Source organism: Eurypyga helias, unplaced genomic scaffold (assembly GCF_000690775.1).
Source record: "Eurypyga helias isolate BGI_N326 unplaced genomic scaffold, ASM69077v1 scaffold32082, whole genome shotgun sequence".
Classification (NCBI taxonomy): Eukaryota; Metazoa; Chordata; class Aves; order Eurypygiformes; family Eurypygidae; genus Eurypyga; species Eurypyga helias.
In genome coordinates, this window is record NW_010238378.1 from 32,805 (window position 1) to 54,613 (window position 21,809).

At 38.0% G+C, this 21,809-nt stretch overlaps 1 protein-coding gene across 1 annotated transcript in view; it reads left to right on the plus strand.

Moving 5' to 3' along the window:
• LOC104506768 (sodium-dependent noradrenaline transporter) overlaps positions 1 to 20,350 on the plus strand; it is a 46,779-nt gene extending 26,429 nt beyond the window's left edge. The window contains exons 8-13 of the mRNA XM_010147827.1: positions 1,127 to 1,255; positions 3,937 to 4,036; positions 12,617 to 12,717; positions 15,272 to 15,439; positions 17,901 to 17,972; positions 19,549 to 20,350. Of these exons, the coding sequence (XP_010146129.1) occupies positions 1,127 to 1,255; positions 3,937 to 4,036; positions 12,617 to 12,717; positions 15,272 to 15,439; positions 17,901 to 17,972; positions 19,549 to 19,572 (594 nt within the window). The 3' untranslated portion in view covers positions 19,573 to 20,350. The remainder of the gene's footprint in view (positions 1 to 1,126; positions 1,256 to 3,936; positions 4,037 to 12,616; positions 12,718 to 15,271; positions 15,440 to 17,900; positions 17,973 to 19,548) is intronic.
• Positions 20,351 to 21,809: the final 1,459 nt, after the last annotated feature.

Below are 21,809 nucleotides of genomic sequence, written 5' to 3' on the forward strand. Positions count from 1 at the left end.
AGACCATTTAGGTGCCAACATGGTAACAACTTCTGGGAACATCAAGTATTAACCCATCTTAACTGCAGGACACTCACTGATGCCCGTCCAGACATTAGGAAATACAAGCCTACCCAAGGTTTTGGGACATTTCAGTGGTGAACACTAGTTACCTTTAAAAAAAAATAGGTCCACTGCCCCCAGTAATTTGGCTCCACAGGAATTATTCAAATTCTAGAGAGATAATTCTCAGTTACTGATTTCAACCAGAGATGTTGGTTTCACCAAATTACAGAAAAGGGACAGGCTATGTCAGCACCTGCTAACCAACTACTGTATTGCACTGAGCACTCCAAGTCTAGCCATGATTTTCAGCATCAGAAAGAGCATGGAATCCAGCCTTCCCAAAATATGAAATACATTTATTTATTATGAGAAGAGACTAGAATTCATTTGCACAACTTCCCTAGTTGGGGTGGGGGAGGTGGGGGTGTGGGAAGCAGAATGCTTTAACTGATGGAAAGAAATTAAAATTTATAACCACCTATAAAGCCCAGAAATCTCAATGGAAACTTAGAAGGTACCTATACTGCAAAACAATAGCTTATATTCAGCATTAACTTCTAGAAATAAAAGTAAAATTCTTTCATGTTGTCAACAAAAAAAAAAAAAATTTGATCAAGGTTCCTATGTAGTGATTCTTCCAGGTCTGTAAAGATATTTTTTCAAACAGGATTTGATTAATCAGTGGCTAAACTGAGTCTTTGTTCAGTACATTTCTCCTTGGTGCTTCTTGTATCTGTCTATATTAGAAATCTTTCAAGGAGTTTGGTTACTCAAGCTACCAGCTTTTCCCCCAAAGTATATTAAAATGTATATTATTTTTCCTGAAGTACTGTCTACTTACTATCCTGGTGAGTCAGCATAGTGCCCACAGAGGATATGGCTATCGAGCCAACAACCATGGCACGTGATGTCCAGTTCCCTGACTCAGTTATCTACCACAAGAAATGCCAGTGATTTACAGCTGAAATGTCAGAAATCAGACAGTGTTGGGAATGGATTATAAAAGCTTCTTTACATTCTTCAATTTGTATTTGTAGCAGTCACTAGTGTTTAACCAGAGCTCTTGCCTTCCCTTCCTCAGATGGGTGGAATGGAAGCAGTCATCACTGGCTTGGCAGACGATTTCCAAATTCTGAAGCAGCATAGAAAGCTCTTCACATTTGGGGTTTCTTTTGGCACTTTCCTACTTGCCCTTTTTTGTATCACCAATGTAAGTACAACACAAGTCTCCATCAAGAAGCTACCCTAAAAATGCAGTTAACCTCATCAGACAGAAATGTGAATAAGCTCAGGGGACTATTTTTGTTATAAATTTTAATTCTTAAACAATATTATGGTCAGAATATTACTTTTGTCTTATCTACATGAAGCTTTTCTGCTTATTTGCACAAGATCATTAGCTATCAACTGAACCCCCAAGTCTTCGTTCCAAAGAATTGTCTGTGCTACTGTTGGTTTGGTTTTGTGTGTTTGAGGTTTTTTTTAAATAACATTAAATGGAACTATGTTGAGTGTTTATGTCTGTGTGAGGAACTAAGAATTTCAAGTGGCCAGACCCCTAGTCATCTGGCTATTCTCTTCTTGAAGCAAATAAGCAGCACTCACTTCTTGTGAAGGAGTTTAGAATAATGATCTCCTCTCCCCCATGGGTTTCTTAATGTTCCTTCATGGATCTAGACCTGATCTCTTAATCTTAACACCATAGAAAGCCACAGGTAACTTCTCCTGAACATCTAGTAACCTGTATTTATCACTACCATCATCCTGATTGATTTGTCTCCCCAGGCTTTTGACAACTAATGAAAGGATGAGAAACACAGTGCTGTAGGTTGGAGAGAACTTTTTTTTTGACAAAGCAAAGATGCCAAAAGTATCAGGAAACAGCAGAAACTTGAGGTAGCCATCATGAAAGCACATGTGCTGAACCACTCTCCTTCCCTAGTAACAGTTTCCAGATCCATTATTAAGATTACTGAAATGGCATAACTTTAAAAATGAGAGCTGTTTTTACATTAAGAGAATGCCCCAATATTTTTACACTGGTTTCCTCAAACTGGAAAATATTTGGGACACTAAAAATACATACAACATTTAAAATGTGTATCCTTTTAATATCATGCTATCTCCAGTGTTACCTAAAGAATCAAACATGCTCCTTCCTTATTCAGTTTCAACTGGAATAAAATTTCCTGAAGTACAAGATCAGAAAAAACTTGATGGTTATAAACCTGAACAGGTGCCAATGGGTGCAATTCCACTGCTTCAAGTGAGCTAAAGCAGTTCAAGATAACAACCTAGCTGTGGCTTTTAAATAATGGCACCTGTTTAGACTTAAGTTCACTCCAGCAGCTGGAATGCACAAAACTGCCCAGACTTGTCCAGATGTATTGGTTTGCATAACTGAAGAACATTTGTAATGTGTACAAAATACAGAGAAAAACCCTTGTGATACCATCACATTAAATTAATGTTTGATTTTGTCCTCTGAAATTTTAAGACCGTGTATTCAAAACATGTTTCTTACAAAACCACATTTGTCATTCACTTTACTAAGTCTGATAGCAAAAGGCATTCACTTAGAGCAGGTGTAGAGCAAAAACAAGAGGTCAGACTCAAATGTCACTCAATAAGCAACATTTTCTTTCTAACACAATAACCAAAGTTCATTCAGTTTCCGGAGAAGTCCCCACAGAATTAAAAACCTAGACAAGGCCTAAGTACTGTTCCCTCTATTTTTGTAAATATGCACAGCTGTTTGAGAAACCCATCTTTTTATAAGAAAAAACCTGATTGATTGCAGAGATCTCACCTAGAGATCCAAATAATACAAGTGCTGTTTATACCATTGAAAGAAACATGGAAAATAATTCCTTTGTTCCTCCTCTTCTCAACAAGCATAGTCAGATTAAGTGTGGTCGTAAAAAAAGATTTTAATGAAAATCTACCACAACTGCAAAGATTTCAGCTGTTCACATGTGACAAAGAATGTCCTGAAACACTTTATTCAGGTTCATTTTGTAACAAGTAAACATACCATGGCCCTCCATTCCTCGTTAGCCTGAACTAAGAAAAACGACCAGTAATTTACACAAATCCATGCCACATTGTAAAATGAGGTAAAAAGTAGTTAAATTGCAGCTAAAAATAATACCAGTGAAACAAGACTTTAGAAAAATGTATTTACAGTTCTCCAGTCACGAACGACTGAAGAACAGAAACGTGTTGCTGTGAAGGAGGATGATCTGGTTTGCTCTCTCCACTGAGCGAAGCCCTGCTAATGCCACAGCAAGGAAACTGAACAGGGGGAGCTGCTTCCGTCTGGGCTGGTAACAGAGACTTAACACCCAACTGCTCCCTTTGCAGGAACATTGGAAGAGACACTTGCAGGCACTCTGGGAACCAGAGACATCACTCTAAGACTGCAGATTCACTGGACTACAGAATAATTTGCCTTAGGAACAAACTGAGTGATAATGGCTTGTGGAAACTCTTGTAGCACTCCATTCCTGCCAATAATTTGGGAAGATCTTCATTAACTGCTGTAGAAAGGCCCTTCCTACAAGCCACTGAGCATCCCCCCAAACTGCCAGTGCCTTCAGCTTCCACTGCAAAAAAAGCGCCAAGAGTACTCATTAGTCATGCTAAGCTGAGGCTTCTGTTTCCCAGTTCAGTGAGGATGTAGGTGAAACAGTGTCTCTAACAGATTTGCAAGTCAGATTCCACTATTTTGTATGCCTGTACGAACCCATGTCTGCAGCATCAGCTCCCTGTTAAAACATGTGGGTTCAGATGTTTCAAGTAAAGCAGATTTCTGTTAACTAGATACTAAACTACTGAGATGATTCTGTTTGTAACTTCATTTTGTTGCATCATTTAACTCCCCAATGCTAGGGTGGAATTTATGTGCTCACACTTCTGGACACATTTGCAGCTGGGACTTCTATACTGTTTGCTGTTCTAATGGAGGCAATTGGAGTTTCCTGGTTTTATGGTAAGCACTTCATTTTGCACCTGCAAAAGCTTTTCTAAAATTCCAAGTGCTCATGACAGGCTTACACATTGTTTTAAGGGAACAGCACAGCCTTGTACACATGAAACCATGACAAGCAGGTTTCATACAGTGATTTTTGTCTGATTTATGAATAGTGACAGGAATGCAGATGTCCAGTGGGCCAAGCATTGAAACCCTGCACAAAGCCAAAGAAAACAGCCTTGTGAAGCAGCCTGCCGGGGGATGGAAACGTTGCTATTTGTGCCAGCATTTTGCAGCTGTTAACATAGCTGGTGACTTGCAGTAGCAGGTTTATACCTGGTAGTTTCACAGCAAGTAGATTAGGCTAGATAGACACATACTGTTCCTCTTTTCCATGATTTCCCCAGGGCCAATCTCAAGATCCCTCCACACAATACAAATAAGGGTAGTTTGTCTTTAGAGAATTATAATAATTCCTGCACTAGTCCCTTTTGTTTGAGACAATGTTCTACTTAACTGTAAAACACTAAGTGGTTTAAAATGTATCTCATTTCATAGCATGGTATGGAATAACCAACATCCTAAACACCAGAAATAATACTGTTTCTAGTATTTCATACTAATTTATGCCACAAAAAGGGTGCAGTAATTTGCTTTATCTCCAGTACGGCAGGCTTTAGGAGTATTCAGTTGATCTCTGGCACTAGGTGTGCCAACCAGACTGCGGTGATGTGACACAGTACCCTGAAAAGAATACGGCTCACAATCCAAGTCAAGGCTCAGAAGATCTGCCCAGCTTATTAAATAACTTCCCTGGTTTTATTTGGTCTTTAATATTTTTCTCCTCCCTAAACTAACATAAATAAAAAGCAAGACACTTGATACACAAGTTTCATACGAAAGAAAAACATTTTTTCTTTCCCACTGTCTAAATGACCACAATGATGGCAAATGGTCACATTCACAGCTCTAAACCCATATGAATTCACTTGGATAACCTTAACTGAGAAAAACCCAACCAACTGAAGTTGTGCTTACCACCACAACATTGACTTTGGCAACAAAGCAGGAGTCTGCCCGAGCTCAGTCCTTAGCCTACAGAACTACAGTCCTGTGTTGTCTAATTTCACCAAGGGAAAAAACCCCAAACATCTCCCCTAAGTGACAAAGTTGTCTACTACTACTCTCGAAGAAGTGAAACAAAAAGTTAAACAGAATATTGCTTACAGTAGAAATACTCAAATATTTGATTACATATATAGCATGCTAAACCGCTGATTATAAAGTTATGACACAGTATCTGGCCTGTGGGTGTTCTCCCCACCCTTAACTTAGCATTTAATAGATTACTTTTTTATATCTGAATATCTGAAGTCAGTGTTTCAAACTTTTCCCTTTTCCTCTACATCCCAACCTAGAGGAGTTCTAGCACTGCCCCAGGGTTCAAAACTTGCCCTATCACACAGGAAGACAGGGTAATTCGTAGCCTCAAGCTTGTTCAGTGGAAAAGATGCTGCCTCTGGAAGAGCCAAAGTTACAATGTGCAGCAACATGCTGTTAAATCACCAAACCAAGCAGAAAAAAACAAGACATAATTTAATCTGAATTAGGCATATCTTGCTGAAGAATCTGGAAGCTATTTTCCTTTCTTTTGGGGAAAATGCTACCAGTTCTTTATCTTGTCACAGACAAGGCTAATAAAATTATAAGGACTCCAAAAAGAATATCTCCTTTTCTCCAACTAAAGCAATGGCATTCTGCATCTTAGGTCTTATACAAGTCATCTCCCTGCAACAGTCCAAATCATCACTTATATCTGAAATTGCTTGCTGCTAGATTAATCAAGTTTCTTAGGCTCTCCTTTTTCTTCCTGATCTCCTCTTAATTCTCATGTCATACTTTCTGGTTTGTCACAACTCACTCTGTTATTGCCAAATTTCAGTGTCATAGCACTCTGCAAATCATCTTTCCATCAAAGTCTGTATTGAAAGATGCCCTGATTCCCAGGCATTGTTCTTCCCCTGAAAGTCATCTTCATTTCTATTCAGAGATAGTATTTTCAGTTAACGTATGATTCAGAAGGTTCTCAGACATTATCATTCTTACTGCCACTTACCCCACTCAGTCACTTATTTATCTATCCATGCTGCGCCACCATATTCTTCTGCTCAAACTCTCTTACAGCTGAAAATTGTTGAGTGAATGAGGTGAAAGAATGACATTCATGCGTAAAGCTGTTCCATCTACTAAAGAAATAGGGTTTAGCTTTAAATTACTAATTCTGTCACCCAACATCATCATGGAGGTAGCAGCTCATATGCTGTTCTATCTCAAAATAGTGGAGGCACTATATTTCACAGACAACTGTCTTTAAACCCTGCAAAATAGCTGAATGCAGAAGACTGATCACAGTTTAGCTTGAAAGCACAGGCATAAATATATTCTTAAGTTAGTAAGGGCAATTTATTATCTGCTGCTATTAATATAGGATTTACTGCACTTTACAATGGCTAAGCTTTGTACGTGGTTCACAGACCAAGCCAGGGTTGGTAAAACATTTGTTGCACCTTCTGTTCTTCATCATCCTTCCCTTTCTCCCTCCTGCCTCCCTGTGACTGGGGAAATATCTATTCGTCTTAAGCAGATGACAGATGTTTTTAGTGACAGAGCATGACCTGTTGCTTTATAAGAACTTACTACAGCCCCAGGTGCTATTTAAACTGATTAAATCTGGCATGGTCTTGTCTACCTCTTTTTTTCTGATACACCCTAGTTGCCTTAATGACCCAGCCAAATATTAAGCCAGCCTGAAGGCAAGCATTGACATTTTGGCACAGAGCAAAAAGGTGCAGATGTAGTTCAAATTATACCTATGACCACTTACAGTGAATTTTCTTCTTGCAAAGGCCACCTGTATGTGTAAGAGAAGGGACAGCTAGTTTGTTTCACTATGCAGATGTATTTATGACTGCTAGCTTGTTAACATGTTTCCTCTTGTGCAACGCTGATATCATCCCTCTGATGAATATTGTAAGAAAAGCCAGACATGTCTCCCACTGACACAAAACTGCTCTTCAGTTTCACTTGCAGGAAAATCTCTACTCAACCAGATTTTAATGTGAACATCTCCCTGAATGGCTAGAATAAACTCAGTATGACCTAGCAATAATCTTCATCTTCACCTATAATCTCATTTTTTTAATTTCCTTAATCATTTCCAAAAAGTTCCCTTAGACTGAAATTTCAGACTGAAAGCTGCATTTAGTTGAAAAAAGCTAAGGCCGACTGTTTGATTTTGCAAAAGGGAAGCCAAGTACAGACTGCTGGTACTCATCTTTGCTCACAGATGCTTTTGTACAGATGTGTGCCAGGCATGAGACAAAATATGAAAGCACACATTTCCATAGAATGGAAATAAAAGTGAGGCAAACCAACTTGGAGAGCTTACTGCACTGCCATGGTGGGGACATGTTCCCTACTGTTCTGCTTGCCTTTAGACTAGCACAGCTGCCCTTCTTTGAGAATGATGCTGATATGGCTTACTCCCTTGCTGCCACCAGCTGAGGGTCACCACCAACAGATAACAGTATTGCTCCAGAGTTAGAAAGGAGACTCAGGAACAAAAAGGGATGGTTGTTGTTACTTCACTGCCTGGCTAATCGAGGGATATGTCATTCTGTGCCCTGTATGATTTGCAAATGAATGCCACACAATAGCTTTTATATTCTTTTTATACCTTCTTTCTCATTTTGGCAATGCAAATGATCGCTGAACTGTGTGAAAAAAAATCATCTCTCCTCATCTTCACCTAGGCAAGGGCTTGTATGACCAGGATTCTTCATTTGATAGATACATGCTTGTTAAGGACAGAAGCAGGGGGCAGGTATCGACTTTATGTGCAGAAAAGCAAGTCAAATGTAGTGAATGAATGGCAAGCTGGCTGAGTGCTTGTGGGTCAGGGCAGAGGCCAGCAAGGGTGGCACTGTGGGGAATATCTGAGCATCTCATCAGGGTCAGGAAGTAGAAGCAGTGTCCAGGTGAGACCCTGGTTTTTACAGATGAAGGTAGCAGGGGCAACTTCTTAGCATAGGTGCTGGCTGGGCAAATAAACCTGCTGCTTGCACTTGAAGATGAGCTGCCCGGGGGTGTGGGCAGCAGGCTGAACGAGTCACAAGAGTGACCTACCAACATGTGAAGGCCAACACCATACTGAACTGTAACAGTAGCATAAGCATGAGATTAAGGGAAGTGATTGCTGTCTTTTACTTGGCACTTGTTAGACTGCACCTGGAATCCTGTGTCCTTCTCAGTAAAAGAAGGTGGTATTAAACTGAAGAGAATCCAGTGGTGGGCCACCAAGATGTTCAAGAGCTGGAGCACGTGGTCTGTGAAGAAAGACTGGGAGAACTGAGCTTATTTAGCCTGGAGGAGGCTAAGGGAGAACCTGATAGCGACTTTCCAATACCTATGAGGAAGTCATCAGAAAGAGTCAGGTGTATCACTGAGGTGCACAATGAGAGAACAGAAGACCATGCTCGGACTGAAAGGAGAAATAATTTTCTGTATGAGGATAATTACTCATTGGAATAGTTTGCCCAGATAGTGCTTGCTGACTTTGTTCTTGGAGGTTTTCAACACTCAACTCAACAAAGTCATGAGAAAGCTGTTGTGAATTGTGCTGACCTGGATTTGAGCAAGAGGCTGAACTAGAGACCTCCCAAGACCTCCTCCAACAGGAATAATTTGATGGTCTATGACTTACTGTAATTCCCAAGGGCCAAAATATAGGATATATCAATGAAGCAGTTTCACTACAACTCTTCATTTGCATACAAACTGTGTGAGCTCATGCACTGTTACGCATGTCCACACAAATAAAACTCAATATGGGAGAGAACACAGTGAAGTAACATACACAGGAAAAAAAAGTGCAAAATAACTTTAAGATTGGTTAAAAAACCATTTTTTTCTTACTACTATATTATTTCAGTGTAGTTAATTTGATTTCTTGGATTCATTTAAATTATATATATATGGCATTAAAGGCATTATTATTGATTTTTACTTTCCAAATTAAAAAAATATTCCAAGAATTTAAAAGAATATTTTGTATCACATACTTGAACAAGACAGGAGGAGAAAAGAACACATGTAGAGATTGCTTGTAGGGATCCAAATGATTGTTAGAGCTATGACGCTATGACACTACTTTTTGGAATCATGGCCCCAAAATCTTTCAGCTACAGCCACTGAGCAGTGTCACCTCAGGGCCAGGACCTGCTCAAGGGCTTCTGTGTAAGTGAGTGGGTCTGAAGCCACTGGCTGAGCCTATACGACGAGTCCAAAACGACTTAGGTAGGTCTACAAAGCAGCAGGTGCAGGAGGTACTGGTCACATGTAGACTTGCATGCTATCTGAACTCTGACACAAAAGAATGTTGTTCTAGTGTGAGGGACTTGCATTTATAGCCAAATCTACCTTTCACTTTCTTCCTTATCATTTTTGCATATTGATTTATTTCCCTTGACAAGACAATATCATGTACATAGAGAATAGGCTAAATTTTCTTTGCCAGTGGAGACATTTTCAGGGAGCTGCAGTGTTCATTAGTCCAGAAATGACACTGAAATTCTCTTCAGGTTCAGTGTATTTAACCAGGACCTGATCATTTATTTTAAGACTGTTACTTGTTATTCACTGGAAATGCAAGGAGATAATTTCCATATTCAGCACCAGGTTTGCAGCAAGTAATCTGGAGGTTTGTTTGTGGTACACCAGTGCCTTCCTGTAATCAAACGAGTCACCCACAATTTCAGTTTATCACAAAAAAACTGGGTAAATGCTTTCAAGAACTGGAAAAAACCCAAGCCCTACAGGTACTACCATCTGTAGCTATAGCCTTATTCTACTTTACAGGTTGATTCTTAGAACAGTCATTTGAGGACATACAGTATTGAAATCATGCTGTATAAAAAGCACTTTGAGAGCATGGCCTACTTATCCCCCATTTTCAGCAGAAATTGAACACAAAGCGCTATTTGAGCTCTGGATACATCTGTCTGGAAATCTATGAATAAAATTTTTGGAGATATCTAGTCCTTGTCTTTGAGCTTCTACACAATGATAAATTTCACTCAGTATTCATAGCGGTTGAAATTCAGTCACTTTAAAGTTCACAGAGACACTGTAAATAGAATTAGATTAAATTTAAAGAGCATTGCAGATCCTTTTGGCTACTTTGCTTCACTTGCACATAATATTGGTGGAGGTGGAAATCAAAGAGAAGTTTGCACTCAAATGTCCAGACTTCGTATTTATGTTACATCCTGGCTGCATGCAAAGGGCTAACTCAAGCTGTCCTAATTATTTATATTAAATACATTACATAAATCCTACTGAAGTGATCCACCTGAAGAAAAACTATAGTATGGTAAACTATACATCCTCTCTATTCATGTCAAAAAGCTGCATTTCTGCCGTTTACCTAATAGGGTTCAGGATTAGAAGTAAACTTCCTGAACACATCGAGTATAATAAATTACAAACTAGTAGTCTGACACGACAGATTGCACTAGAGAGAACTACTTCTCTGTGAGCCAAAGTCTCTAAGACAAAGTCAGAGATTGTTTTCTATTAAAAAACAAAAAAAGAGAGAGGGACATTTTTTCCCATTTTTATGTCAGTGATAGTCATCCCATTCTAAAAAACAGTGTGGAAAATAGAATGGGCTTAGATCAAACTTTTGCAAGATACCTCATATTTGTAAGTCCAACCAGGATAGAATCAATTAAAAAAACTGGGAAGAAGCTACCAGTCAAACGGATATTTTACAGTCACCGTAAAATGCATGTTTGCCTTGAATTGTAAATTACAGGAAATTCCTTAATGCAAAGAAAGTGTTCCAATAAATAATGAAGATGGAAAGTCCCACCAAAGACTAGAATATTTCCAGAAAGTCCAAAGCATGCAAGCTAATATGAATTAATATTACTAGAGTATAAAAAAGTACATTTCTCACATAAAGACAGCTTGATACCCCTGTGAACTACCCAACATACTCAGCTGATGTCACTCACAGAAAGCCCATTATACTTGTGCAGTGCTTCCTTAGGTATTCAGACACAGAATTCAGAATTACTTATTTGTGTAAAACCCATAAGGAATTAAGAGCACTGACTGAAATGCCATTTCTTCCTTATTCACTCTTACAGAATTTGGTATGTCCTGACAAACCCAGGACAACAGATGTTTTTGTTTTCACCTTGACCTGCGCAGCATGACCTATTCTGATTTTGACGTTGCTGTCTAGATAGTGTTTCTGAAGGGGAGTTAGCAAGGTCCAAGATCTTCCTTTCTGCATTGGCCGTGGGAAGAGATTTCTACTGCAACTATTTATGCTGGGTTTATGGCTATTATTACTTCAACTGACATACACATGTATCAGCACAGACATACAAAACCTCAGACTAGACGGATTCAAGGAATATTAGACTGTGAACCAAGCTCTCCTCTGGCTGTTATGTCACTTAATAAACACTTTTTTCTGCTGCCTCTATTTCTCCACTCTGCAGTGCAGAAAGTCCCACTGCAAGTAGCTAATGTTTGAGTGATTTTGAATGAAGTACTGTCATGTAGCTTTCCTGAGAGCAGAAATCTTGTACATTACTTCTTGCATGCTAATGCACACAGTCTTATACTGAACTACTGTATGTTACTATCAAGGTTTTGATAATAATCAATCAATCAAGCTATCCATGTTTCTAAACCCATATTCTATATCCCTGGTACAGTTAGCAGGACTTATCTTTGATCTATGTATTCATTTAATGATTTACATGTTATCCCCTGCTGTCTTAATTACTGCAGCAGGTAAAATTTCTGACTACTCTTGCTTTTTATTCACATGAACAGATCATGTATATTCTAAGGTATCGGCAGCTACATTACTAGGTATTTTGATGCATACAGAGGTAACAGTTTTAGAAAATTATAGTTGGTATTATAATTTTCAAAAACACACAGGACACTAAAAAGGCCACCTGTTTCTAGCTCATGTAGTTTTGTTCATACTACACTGAAGAGAAGAAGCACCCATCCAGTTCCTTGGAAAGGTGATAAAAGGTGAAATGACATTTGTCATAGATACAATGAACATCCGTGGTATTTAGCGAAACACTGAAAGTAACCTATGGAATAAATAAGCCTCCTTCGATAAATTAAGAATCATATGAATCTAATTCATTAGCAGTAAGCAGCTTGTGTGAATAAGGGTCTGGGTCTTCCTTCAGTATATTTGTAATAATACTGAGTAATTAGGTTACAATAGTCCACAACTGTTGTGTCCCATTCACAACTTAAATTCTACATATTTGTGAAATGCACATTTCAATGGTAATGCTATTTGCAACAGACCTGAAGTGGTCACAGGCATCTAAGTCTTGGATACAGTGATGTCACAGACACATATAGCCATTGAAGAGATCAATGTTGATATGTCTTATGATTTGGAAGTCATTATTGTCTTTTTTCTGAAAAAACATATGTGTTTGGATATGCTAGCATCTCATTACATCACCCTGATGGTCATACCCCTTATAGGTGTAGACAGATTCAGTGAAGATATCCAACAAATGATGGGCTTCAAGCCAGGCCTCTACTGGAGATTGTGCTGGAAATTTGTTAGCCCTGCTTTTTTATTGGTAAGTGTTGATAATTATTTCATTGTAGAAAGAGTGATAGTATGTTGCTTCCTAGAATGTACAATAGGTACCATAAGCAAGATACCCACTGCTATTCTTAGGCAGTGTTCTCCTTGTACCCCCAGCATATATACATAGTAAACATAAATAATTCTGTTGGGAAAGTAAACTGACCTGGGATAAGAGATTGCATTAACAAGAATTTAGTTTTCATTGGACGATACCAAGATCCCCGAACTGTGGAATGACACCTGAGAATAACTAATATGCAACTACACCCAGTACTTACCTATGTAAAACACTGAAGAGATGTATTAAATATACGTTGTATGCTGTTTGATGTGAAATACAAGTGCTTCATTACATTTGGGGAAAACATCCCAGAGTGTGAATTTGGTTGCTTTATGTAAAGGTTAGATTCAGAACTAAACTAGAGTTTTATATTGGGATTTTTTCCTATGCATATTTGTAAATCAAAATGTCAGGATGAATAATATGGAAATTTGACCTTGCTATGAATTTAGGAGACTATTAGTTGCAACAAAGCCATGCATTCTTAAAGCAGTACTGGTGTTCCAAAGCTACACTGGGTAGCTTGTATGACAGCCTTCACATTCACATTTTCTTTTATATAAAAGCTTTTGGCCCCAGTTCCTCACTAAATACCCACCAAGCATGTATTAATTATCCTTTTAAACAGTGTTTTATAGAGAATCTTGTATGGAATTATATCCTGCAGCACTTCTAACTGACTGACTCAAGTAGAACAGAAAAATACTGCACCAAACATCCTTAGTTTTTGCACACTAGGAGACTGCTGAAAATTTTCATTTTACAAAGAGCAGAGTTCTAGCAAGCTAGCTAGAGAAAGCTGAAGTGATATCAGTCTAACCTTCAGGCAGCTTAAGATTTCTTGGTGAAAATGCCCAAATACCTTCCTACCAAAGCCCATAAACAAAAGGGTCAGAATGAATCTGTAGGTAATGCGTCTTCTTGCCATCACAACACACAACTTCTTTCCAGCTGGCAGTGCTAAACTTAGAAAATGTAAATTAATTACTGGGTACCAATTTACTTTAAAACCCATGCAAATGATATGGCATTGGGTAGGGGACACTGGGCAGTTTTGTTATAGCTGTACGTTTTCTCAGTTTCTAAACAACGTGGACATTATAATCTTGATTTATAGGCAAAAAGTAAATATAATTAACCTTCTTACAGCCTATCTTTTGGGTTCATTACTCAATATATTAATAAAGAAAAATAATGTTTAATTGACCAAAATACTTTAACTTAGCCATTTATAAGTGATAACTATAAAGGCGATCACTAGCATGAAAAAAAGTAGTCTACCATTAGTCTACATAACTTAAAACTACAAAATATAGAAATGTGGTCATTTGAACTAAGAAATAGAATTTTTATATCACCTGTATGAAGCATACAGATTGCCTTACCAGAAGAGACTGAGATCATAAGCATAGTAAATACAAATAAAAGCCCCACAGATACAGTTTCTTTGATATGTATAGTTAGGGTTGGGATTAGGGTTTAGGATAATTTGGAAAAGGCTATAAAATTGTCAAAATTCAGTACAACTCTTGCTTTAACAATCCCATGTGCTTAGTGCAAAGTGGCCTGTTTGGGACTGGTAATGTATTAACACAGTTCCTAAGGCTAAATACAATTCTCTAGAAGATAAAGGTAAGTCGGGGTTGGTCAGGTAACTGGTAGTAGGAAATATCTTCTTGAAGCTTTTTCTCCATACTGTCTTCAGCTATGCACATCATCCCAAGAAAAATCTCAAAATGGGATTAGTATTTTTCTAACTGGAGGTCACACTATCAGCTTCCTCTAACCCACTCCATTACTCTCCTTGTGTAGCCTTTGAAAACATAGGCTCAAAATACTCTAATTTGAAATTGCTGTATGGAGCAGAACGTATAGGCCCAGAGAACCAAATCAAGGAACTCTGCATATTACACTACCCATTTGGATTTAGCAGGAGGGAAATAGAGCGGTACACCACTTCTTGCATCTAGTACTGGGCAGGGTAACACCAGCAGGAAAAAAAGAGAAAAAGAATAAACACTCCACAACTGTTTTCCAGGCCTCATGACTGTTTGACCTTTCTTCAGTAAATGTATCAAGGGGGAGTCTGCATCGTGATCCTCACTGAAAGATGGGTACCAAACTTCTAAATGAAGCCTCTGGGAAACAAAGAAGGGAAAAACAACAGATCCTGCAGAGAGTTTTCTCCTTTTTCTATCTGTAACACTAGTTTAAATGAGCAGCAGTAGACAACCACCTGATCTTTCCACCAAAATATCAAATACTGTGTGTCCAGAGTAGCTAACATTAACTGTTAATACTAGTAAATGCATCAAGAATTTCAACAGTTTAAGCAGTAAGAGGAACAAATAGGATGAAGGGAAATGGTAAAGCTGGGTTGAAACATGCCTTAGAGTGACTGCCTAATAAGATACATGAAATTACTTTTCCCCTAAGCTGCTTCTTCTCAAAACTCTGGTTCATTTTATTCTTTCTTCCCTAGTTTGTCGTGATAGTCAGCATAATAAATTTCAAACCTTTGACCTACGATGACTACACCTTCCCTCTCTGGGCAAATCGCATTGGCTGGGGAATAGCATTATCTTCAATGATACTTGTGCCTGCCTATATTATCTATAAATTTATGAATGTGCGTGGGACCTTTAAAGAAGTAAGTAAAACACTAACAAAATGTTATTAAATGTTGCTATGAAATTATATGGCTGGATCTAAGTTGGGAGTTCGTTTCTCTTACTCCCAAAACTTATTAGTTATGAGTGACCTTCTGGATCCAACTGTCAGATGGATTGGAGTTTTGAGGTAGGATTACTGCATGCTGTTTGAATTTCTAGGTAGAAATTAGCTTTCCAGAAAGCACTATTATAATTCTGAAAAATTAGTTTTGATGCATGTAATTAATCTGATTTATGAGATTATTTTTCCTTATTAACAAAAAACATACAATTATAATATCTTCATATTCAGTTTTGGAGGTATGGTCTTCACACAGAATTCAGTCCAAGGTATGCTTTATTCACTGGATACTGGAGTGTTGTAAACTGTTATATGTAAAAGGTTAATTCAGACCTCTCCTATCTTTAGCATTGTAAGAGTCTCTAAAATGTATCCACATGCTGGGAGGGTGGGATGTGCCCCCAAAGCAGCCCTGTGTTCAGGATGGCCTTGTTCATTTGATGAGCAACCAGCAAGGACCGAAGAAATGCCTTACTGGCTCACAGCAATAAATCCATTTAGCCCAGTATTTTGTCTTTAACAGCAGCCACTTCACATTTGGTTTTCTCTGTCAAATAGGTATGTTTATCCTATATTTACTGGAATTATTTCAACATTCTGCCAAGGCTAGAATTCATGCAGATCTTCCTATTGTGTTCATCACTAATATCAAAATGTTTTAAGAAACTTAATATTCACAATAGACCAAAGTGTTGAAATAGACCTGGAAATCAAGAAAATTCTGATATAGGCACCACTTACGGTTTCATCTAGCCCGTTGCTTTGTAACTACTTCAATAAAAGAAACAGGGTACTAGACAGCAGCATCTTACACTACATAAACCCACTTCATGCATAATAGGCCTGGTCTGTGCACTGAATATAGCAGAATCTGAGGGAGAAACAATTTGTGACTATCTTATTCTAATAATTTGGCCAACAGCAAGAAGTTTAGCATTGCAACCTTAACAGTGTTATTTGAACTTTTTATATGTTTGTGTAACATATGTTTCTATGGGGAAAAAATGCATCCATATTTCCTTACAGTTCACACACACCCACCCACGCACGCCCCCTCCCCCCCCCTTTATTTATCAGCTCAAAATGGCACTGGATTAAGGTTCACTGGTCATATTAATTTTACCATCACTGTCATAGTAAATTATCTATAGTGTTAAAACCCCTAATGGTGCTCAGAAGAAAGCTTCTCACCACTATAAAGCATCAATTTTTGTCCTGCACACAGATGTCAATTTTATTACCTAATCTAGACTCTGATTTACCCCTGGTTCTGTAGGTCTCCTTTCCTACAGCTAGGGTTACACAATGGTGTATCGATACTCTTAGGCAAATCATACAGAGAATTAAGAAGAAAATAGGATTTCACCCTTTATCTAGATAGGGGGCAATCCCCTCGCATTGACCTGCCAGCCCCAAAAGGGATAAATGCCTCGTTTCTGAAACATTTCAGTCACCTCACTTAATGTTCACCTCAGAAGGGCACCCCAAAGTGGGAATTCCTCTGCACCTGTACAATTTTCACTAGCTTTAAAATCTGTGTTGTATACAATTTCTAGCTCTCGTTTCCACCAATTCTATGAGCCCTCTGCTTCGTTCCATTCCTGGGTGCTTACAAACCCATTTTCTAGTAGCACGTAAGTGAAAAAGAATAATCTGTACTGGCCCAACAGGCTTTGCCAGCTTGCACAAGGTTACTGATACTGGGATGCAGAAGCCTTTGGTCAAACACACATTTGCTCGTTCATCTTGTAGTGTTAGCAAGTTCCGGTTTGTCTTTTCCAGCTCCCCCATGAGAAATACAGCAAAAGACTAGCATATTACAGCCAAATAACTAGCATAAGATAGGATGCCCTAAATTGTTGCTTTTAAAAGTATGCGGAAAGGTATGCTTTTAGTGGAATGGGAACTCCTTATGTTGGTTTGAAGTTCATGATAAACCAAAATCTACATGTGATCCCAAATGGCACAGCACAGTGGAGACAAGGGAGATGAGCTGGAAAATAGTCCCTCCTTCCTCTCCTACTGGGACTAGTCAACCCCATTACAGCATTAGCAAAAAAGTGTGAATTTGGGGATGTAAGGCCTGTGATACCAACCTGTTCTGATGTTCTTTTCCATATGCACTTGCTAAATATTTGGATTTAGAATTTGCATAAACTTTCTACTGTTGCTTCTTATATTAAAGGCTAATACCAAGAGGCTTATAATAAGCTTGTTCTTTCAGTGACTAAGTTAAAGGCACATGATGCAGCAATATTAAAGATTTAAGTTACCGTTTTAAATAAAGTTCATGCTACTTCCCCATTATAGATTGGGGATTACGGACATAATCCCACTTAATTTGGCTGACTTTTTCCTCTTCTTCCCATCTGGTTTAGAGACTAGCTTACTGCATCACACCTGAAAATGAGCACCAACTTGTGGCCCAAGGAAATGTCAGGCAGTTTAAGGTTTGTACTCTTTTCACCATGCTTCCTCTTCTGATGCCAGCCCTTTCATGTCTTCAGCAACAGCTACAGGTTTGCACCGTCTACTCATAGTGGATACCTTTTCAGGTCTGTGGTTCTTTTTTTCTGACAGCATGACAAGATGTGGGAGGCTAAGTACCATACGCATGAACTCAGTTGGAAGGCTTTTCCCACCCTCCTTCCTTGACTAAGCAGAACCCACAATTTGAGAGATCACTTCAATCCAGTATTTTAGGTTGTATGTGAATTTGGTGAGATGTCACCAAGAGATGAAGGTATTTCCAAACTATAAAGTGCATTTGAACAGGTCATAGCCTCTCCCTCAGACAATGCACAGCAATCGAGTCAGGTTTTCTAAACTCCGCTTCTGGACCACAACACACCGTAAAGAGCAAAACAAACATCCAGTGCCATAATGGCCGTGATGAAATAATGTGCTAGGTTATGTGGATTAGGGTTTCCCCACAGGCCTACAGCTGATTGAAAACACTGCTGGAGACTTCTTAAGCAGCCATGGAAAAATGCTATAGGATTCCAAACACTGCTTTCCTTTTAGCAAATAAAATGAGCTGATTGAAATAAAGTTCTTTTTGTAGAAGATAAAAAGAATGCAAATATGAAGCTTGTTACACTTATCAGCATTCATGCCAGACCACTTTCTGTCTTCAAAGTTGAAAGCAACTAGAATTATGCACATCACCTCAAAACATGACCCAGATTTTATAGAGGTGGTTTGTATGTTGGTATTGAAAAAAAGAAACTTGCCTTTTGCTTACTCTGAAAAATACTGTTTGAAGTATAATTTTGAATTTTAAAGGAAAGAATTCAAGTGTAGATTTATGGATGCAGAATGGAAGCAGGAAGAAAAGGCTTCCTGTTTCATGACCACAAGTTATTTGATGTGACCAAGAATATGTAGTAGCACAGCACCTCTTCCAGCCTTCTCTTCCCCCTATTCCTGTCTCAGTTGTCTGAAGATTTAGTGTTCAGCTGTAAGTAATAACTTAATTTTCCAGAGGCAGATATTCCTGTGTGAATGGGCTATAAAGAGCCATTCCTACATAGTACCAGTCTTCTAAACCCAAATTTATAATGGCAAAAAGGAAGAAAATTAATTTTACTTAAATTAGAAAAGATTGTACTCAGAAGTAAATTCTTAATGATACCTATGTCAAACACTAGGGCATATTTATTTGTTGCTCTCTTCAGTGAACAGCTAGGAATAACTTTGTTATTGCTAAAGCAGTTAGTGATTTGTTTGTGATGCTTAAGTTGGTAAACAAAACACTGACTACCATAACCAAAGAAGTACAAAAATTTCTTCTCATATATGTTCAGCCATTGTGAATTTTAAAACTGAACTGAAAGGTGACTAAATAGCCTTTATATTCAGCACATTTCTCACTGCAAACTGGAGTCCACAGAAATTTACTTACCTATCCGTTATTTTGAAACCTCTGCAACTGTAAATTTGTCAAATACTGTATTTAAAACATCTCTCACTATCATCACTTGAATCAATAATGTTATTAAACAACTACTTCTGTTCCCCTTACAGCTTCAGCACTGGCTAACAATATGACAACCAAGAGGCTGAGGAAAAAGCCAATATATTAAGCTAAACTGGGAATACAGAAAAGTCAAGTTCAAAGCTCCTTCAAATATGCTTGGACCAGGCTGGCTCAGAGCTTATCTACTGACTCTTTGAGGGAAGACATCTGCTCTCTGTTCTCAATGCCTCCCTTCTATTACTTGGCTTCAAACTATCTTTAAAGACTCTGTTTAATTTTTCTTATATCCTTTGGTGCCATGAAATCCCTACATGACCAAAACTTGTGAGTTTTGCTATTAGCAGAAGTGGAGGAGAGGGGAGCAGAGAAAAAGCAATCAACATACGTTAAATGTTCTTTTATCGTGAAGAAGTGAATTAAACTTTTCTGACAGTAATATTTACTTCAGATATTCATGCCACGACCTATTTTAAACCAACACCTGAATGTTCTTAGATCTAAGGGAAGAGTACATCTCAGTTATGAGGAAAGAGCAACTTTAACTATATACTTATGTCATTAGCTTTCATGCCATACTATCCTTTGGGATATGAGTTTGCATCCTTCTGAAGTGAAGACTCAGTGCTTCATTTTCAGTGGTTTGTTATTAGTTTCTTCTCTTGTTGAAGAAGGTTGTCTTTGCTGTCTGCATATGTCCATGCCATTTTCTGTCTAGTTTAATTACACAAGCTGAAGAGCAGCTGGAACAGAATTCCTGTTATAGCTAAGTACAGAATACAGTTTAATATCACACTGTACTTAATGAAAAATATATTCCCCTATATCAACAATTAAAATAGCTTTATAATATGATCCATACTCCACAGGCGTTTTCAGCTAAGTATGAAAGTTACATTCAAATAGACAGACTTTCATCTTTTTATTCTATTTTCCTCCAAATAAAGAGTGTATAATACACAGGAAGAGAGAATGATTTTTAGAATTACATAATCTACCTACAGGCACCAAAACACCAAACTGTGTCTTTATTGTTCTGCTGTGAACATGCTGTTATCATGACCTAACCTGGGTTCACCTACCAAACCATAGTAAGATTGTGTTGAGTAATTTAGAAGGAGATTTTAGGCATACTCAGCTCTCTAAGCCTGTTCCAGCTCTTCTGTCTGGTAGCATTATGCAAGGTAGAAGACACAGAACAAACTGCATTTCGGTGCTGTTCTTATTCTGTGGTCACTTATCACTGTAGTATCTTCCCAGTGACCACTAGATTTGGTAGCTTTGAGTTATTTCTTATACTTATTTATCACTAGATCTATAGTAATTTTCAGAGGCAGTAGCTTCTCAGCTGAATTCAGCCCAGAGTTTACCTTTGGACCTTACCTCTGAACTTTTTTGCCTTTATAAATTCAATTCAGTTTGTCTTTTAAATGTATGTCATGCTTCCTCTTTTTAAAAAGACCATTTAAAAGGATGGGTCTTTTTTATTTATAATACAATTTTGATTGAGGGTTTTTTTTTCTTTTTTAAAATAGCCCAATTTAAAAGTCCCAAGTAATTTTGGCCTTTTCCAATTAACACTGATTTCTGCTTAAAATAATGGAAGGGAAATTCCTTATTTATACTTCTCCTCCAACATAATCAGAACTTCGGAACATACCAAGTATTATCCTTTTCTTAAAGAGTGTCTATGACAAATAGTAGTTTTTATTTAAACAGGGTTTTAAACCCAAAGGATACTTTCTTCTAATTATAAAGAAAGTAATATTTTCTAGCCCAGCTGATGGCTGATATATTTAATAACAGGGCTTAAAAACCTATTTCAATAATAAAGGAATTTCAAATGTTGCCATTCTAGTTCTGTAATTACACAAGAGGCCAAACAGTGAAAATATGTTGAGGGCTTCAAAAAAGCCATCCCACCAACTGCATAGTTAATCCCATTTTTATTGTTTGCTACATGATATGAGAATCTTTTCATTGTTATAAAGCTACTTTTCAGTAGTACAGCTGCTTCAGTCACTGGCTTGGCACGGCTCAAAAGCTTCTTAACATAGATATAATTACCAAGATTTGAAACTTTTGGGGGCTCTTTAATGTGGAGCTTTAATAGCTTGTCACGTTATACATTGTTTGATTCACCCATGAATGGAAATGCTAACAACCTGCACCAGTGTTCACTTATCACACACTCCAGCACCACCATCTCTATAGCAAAACCCATGCAGGAAAAGTTGCATTTCACCACCGCTCAGCTCTGAAGTAGGATCAAGACTGTCTTAACATGGCAATGAAATCAGCTTGACCCAGC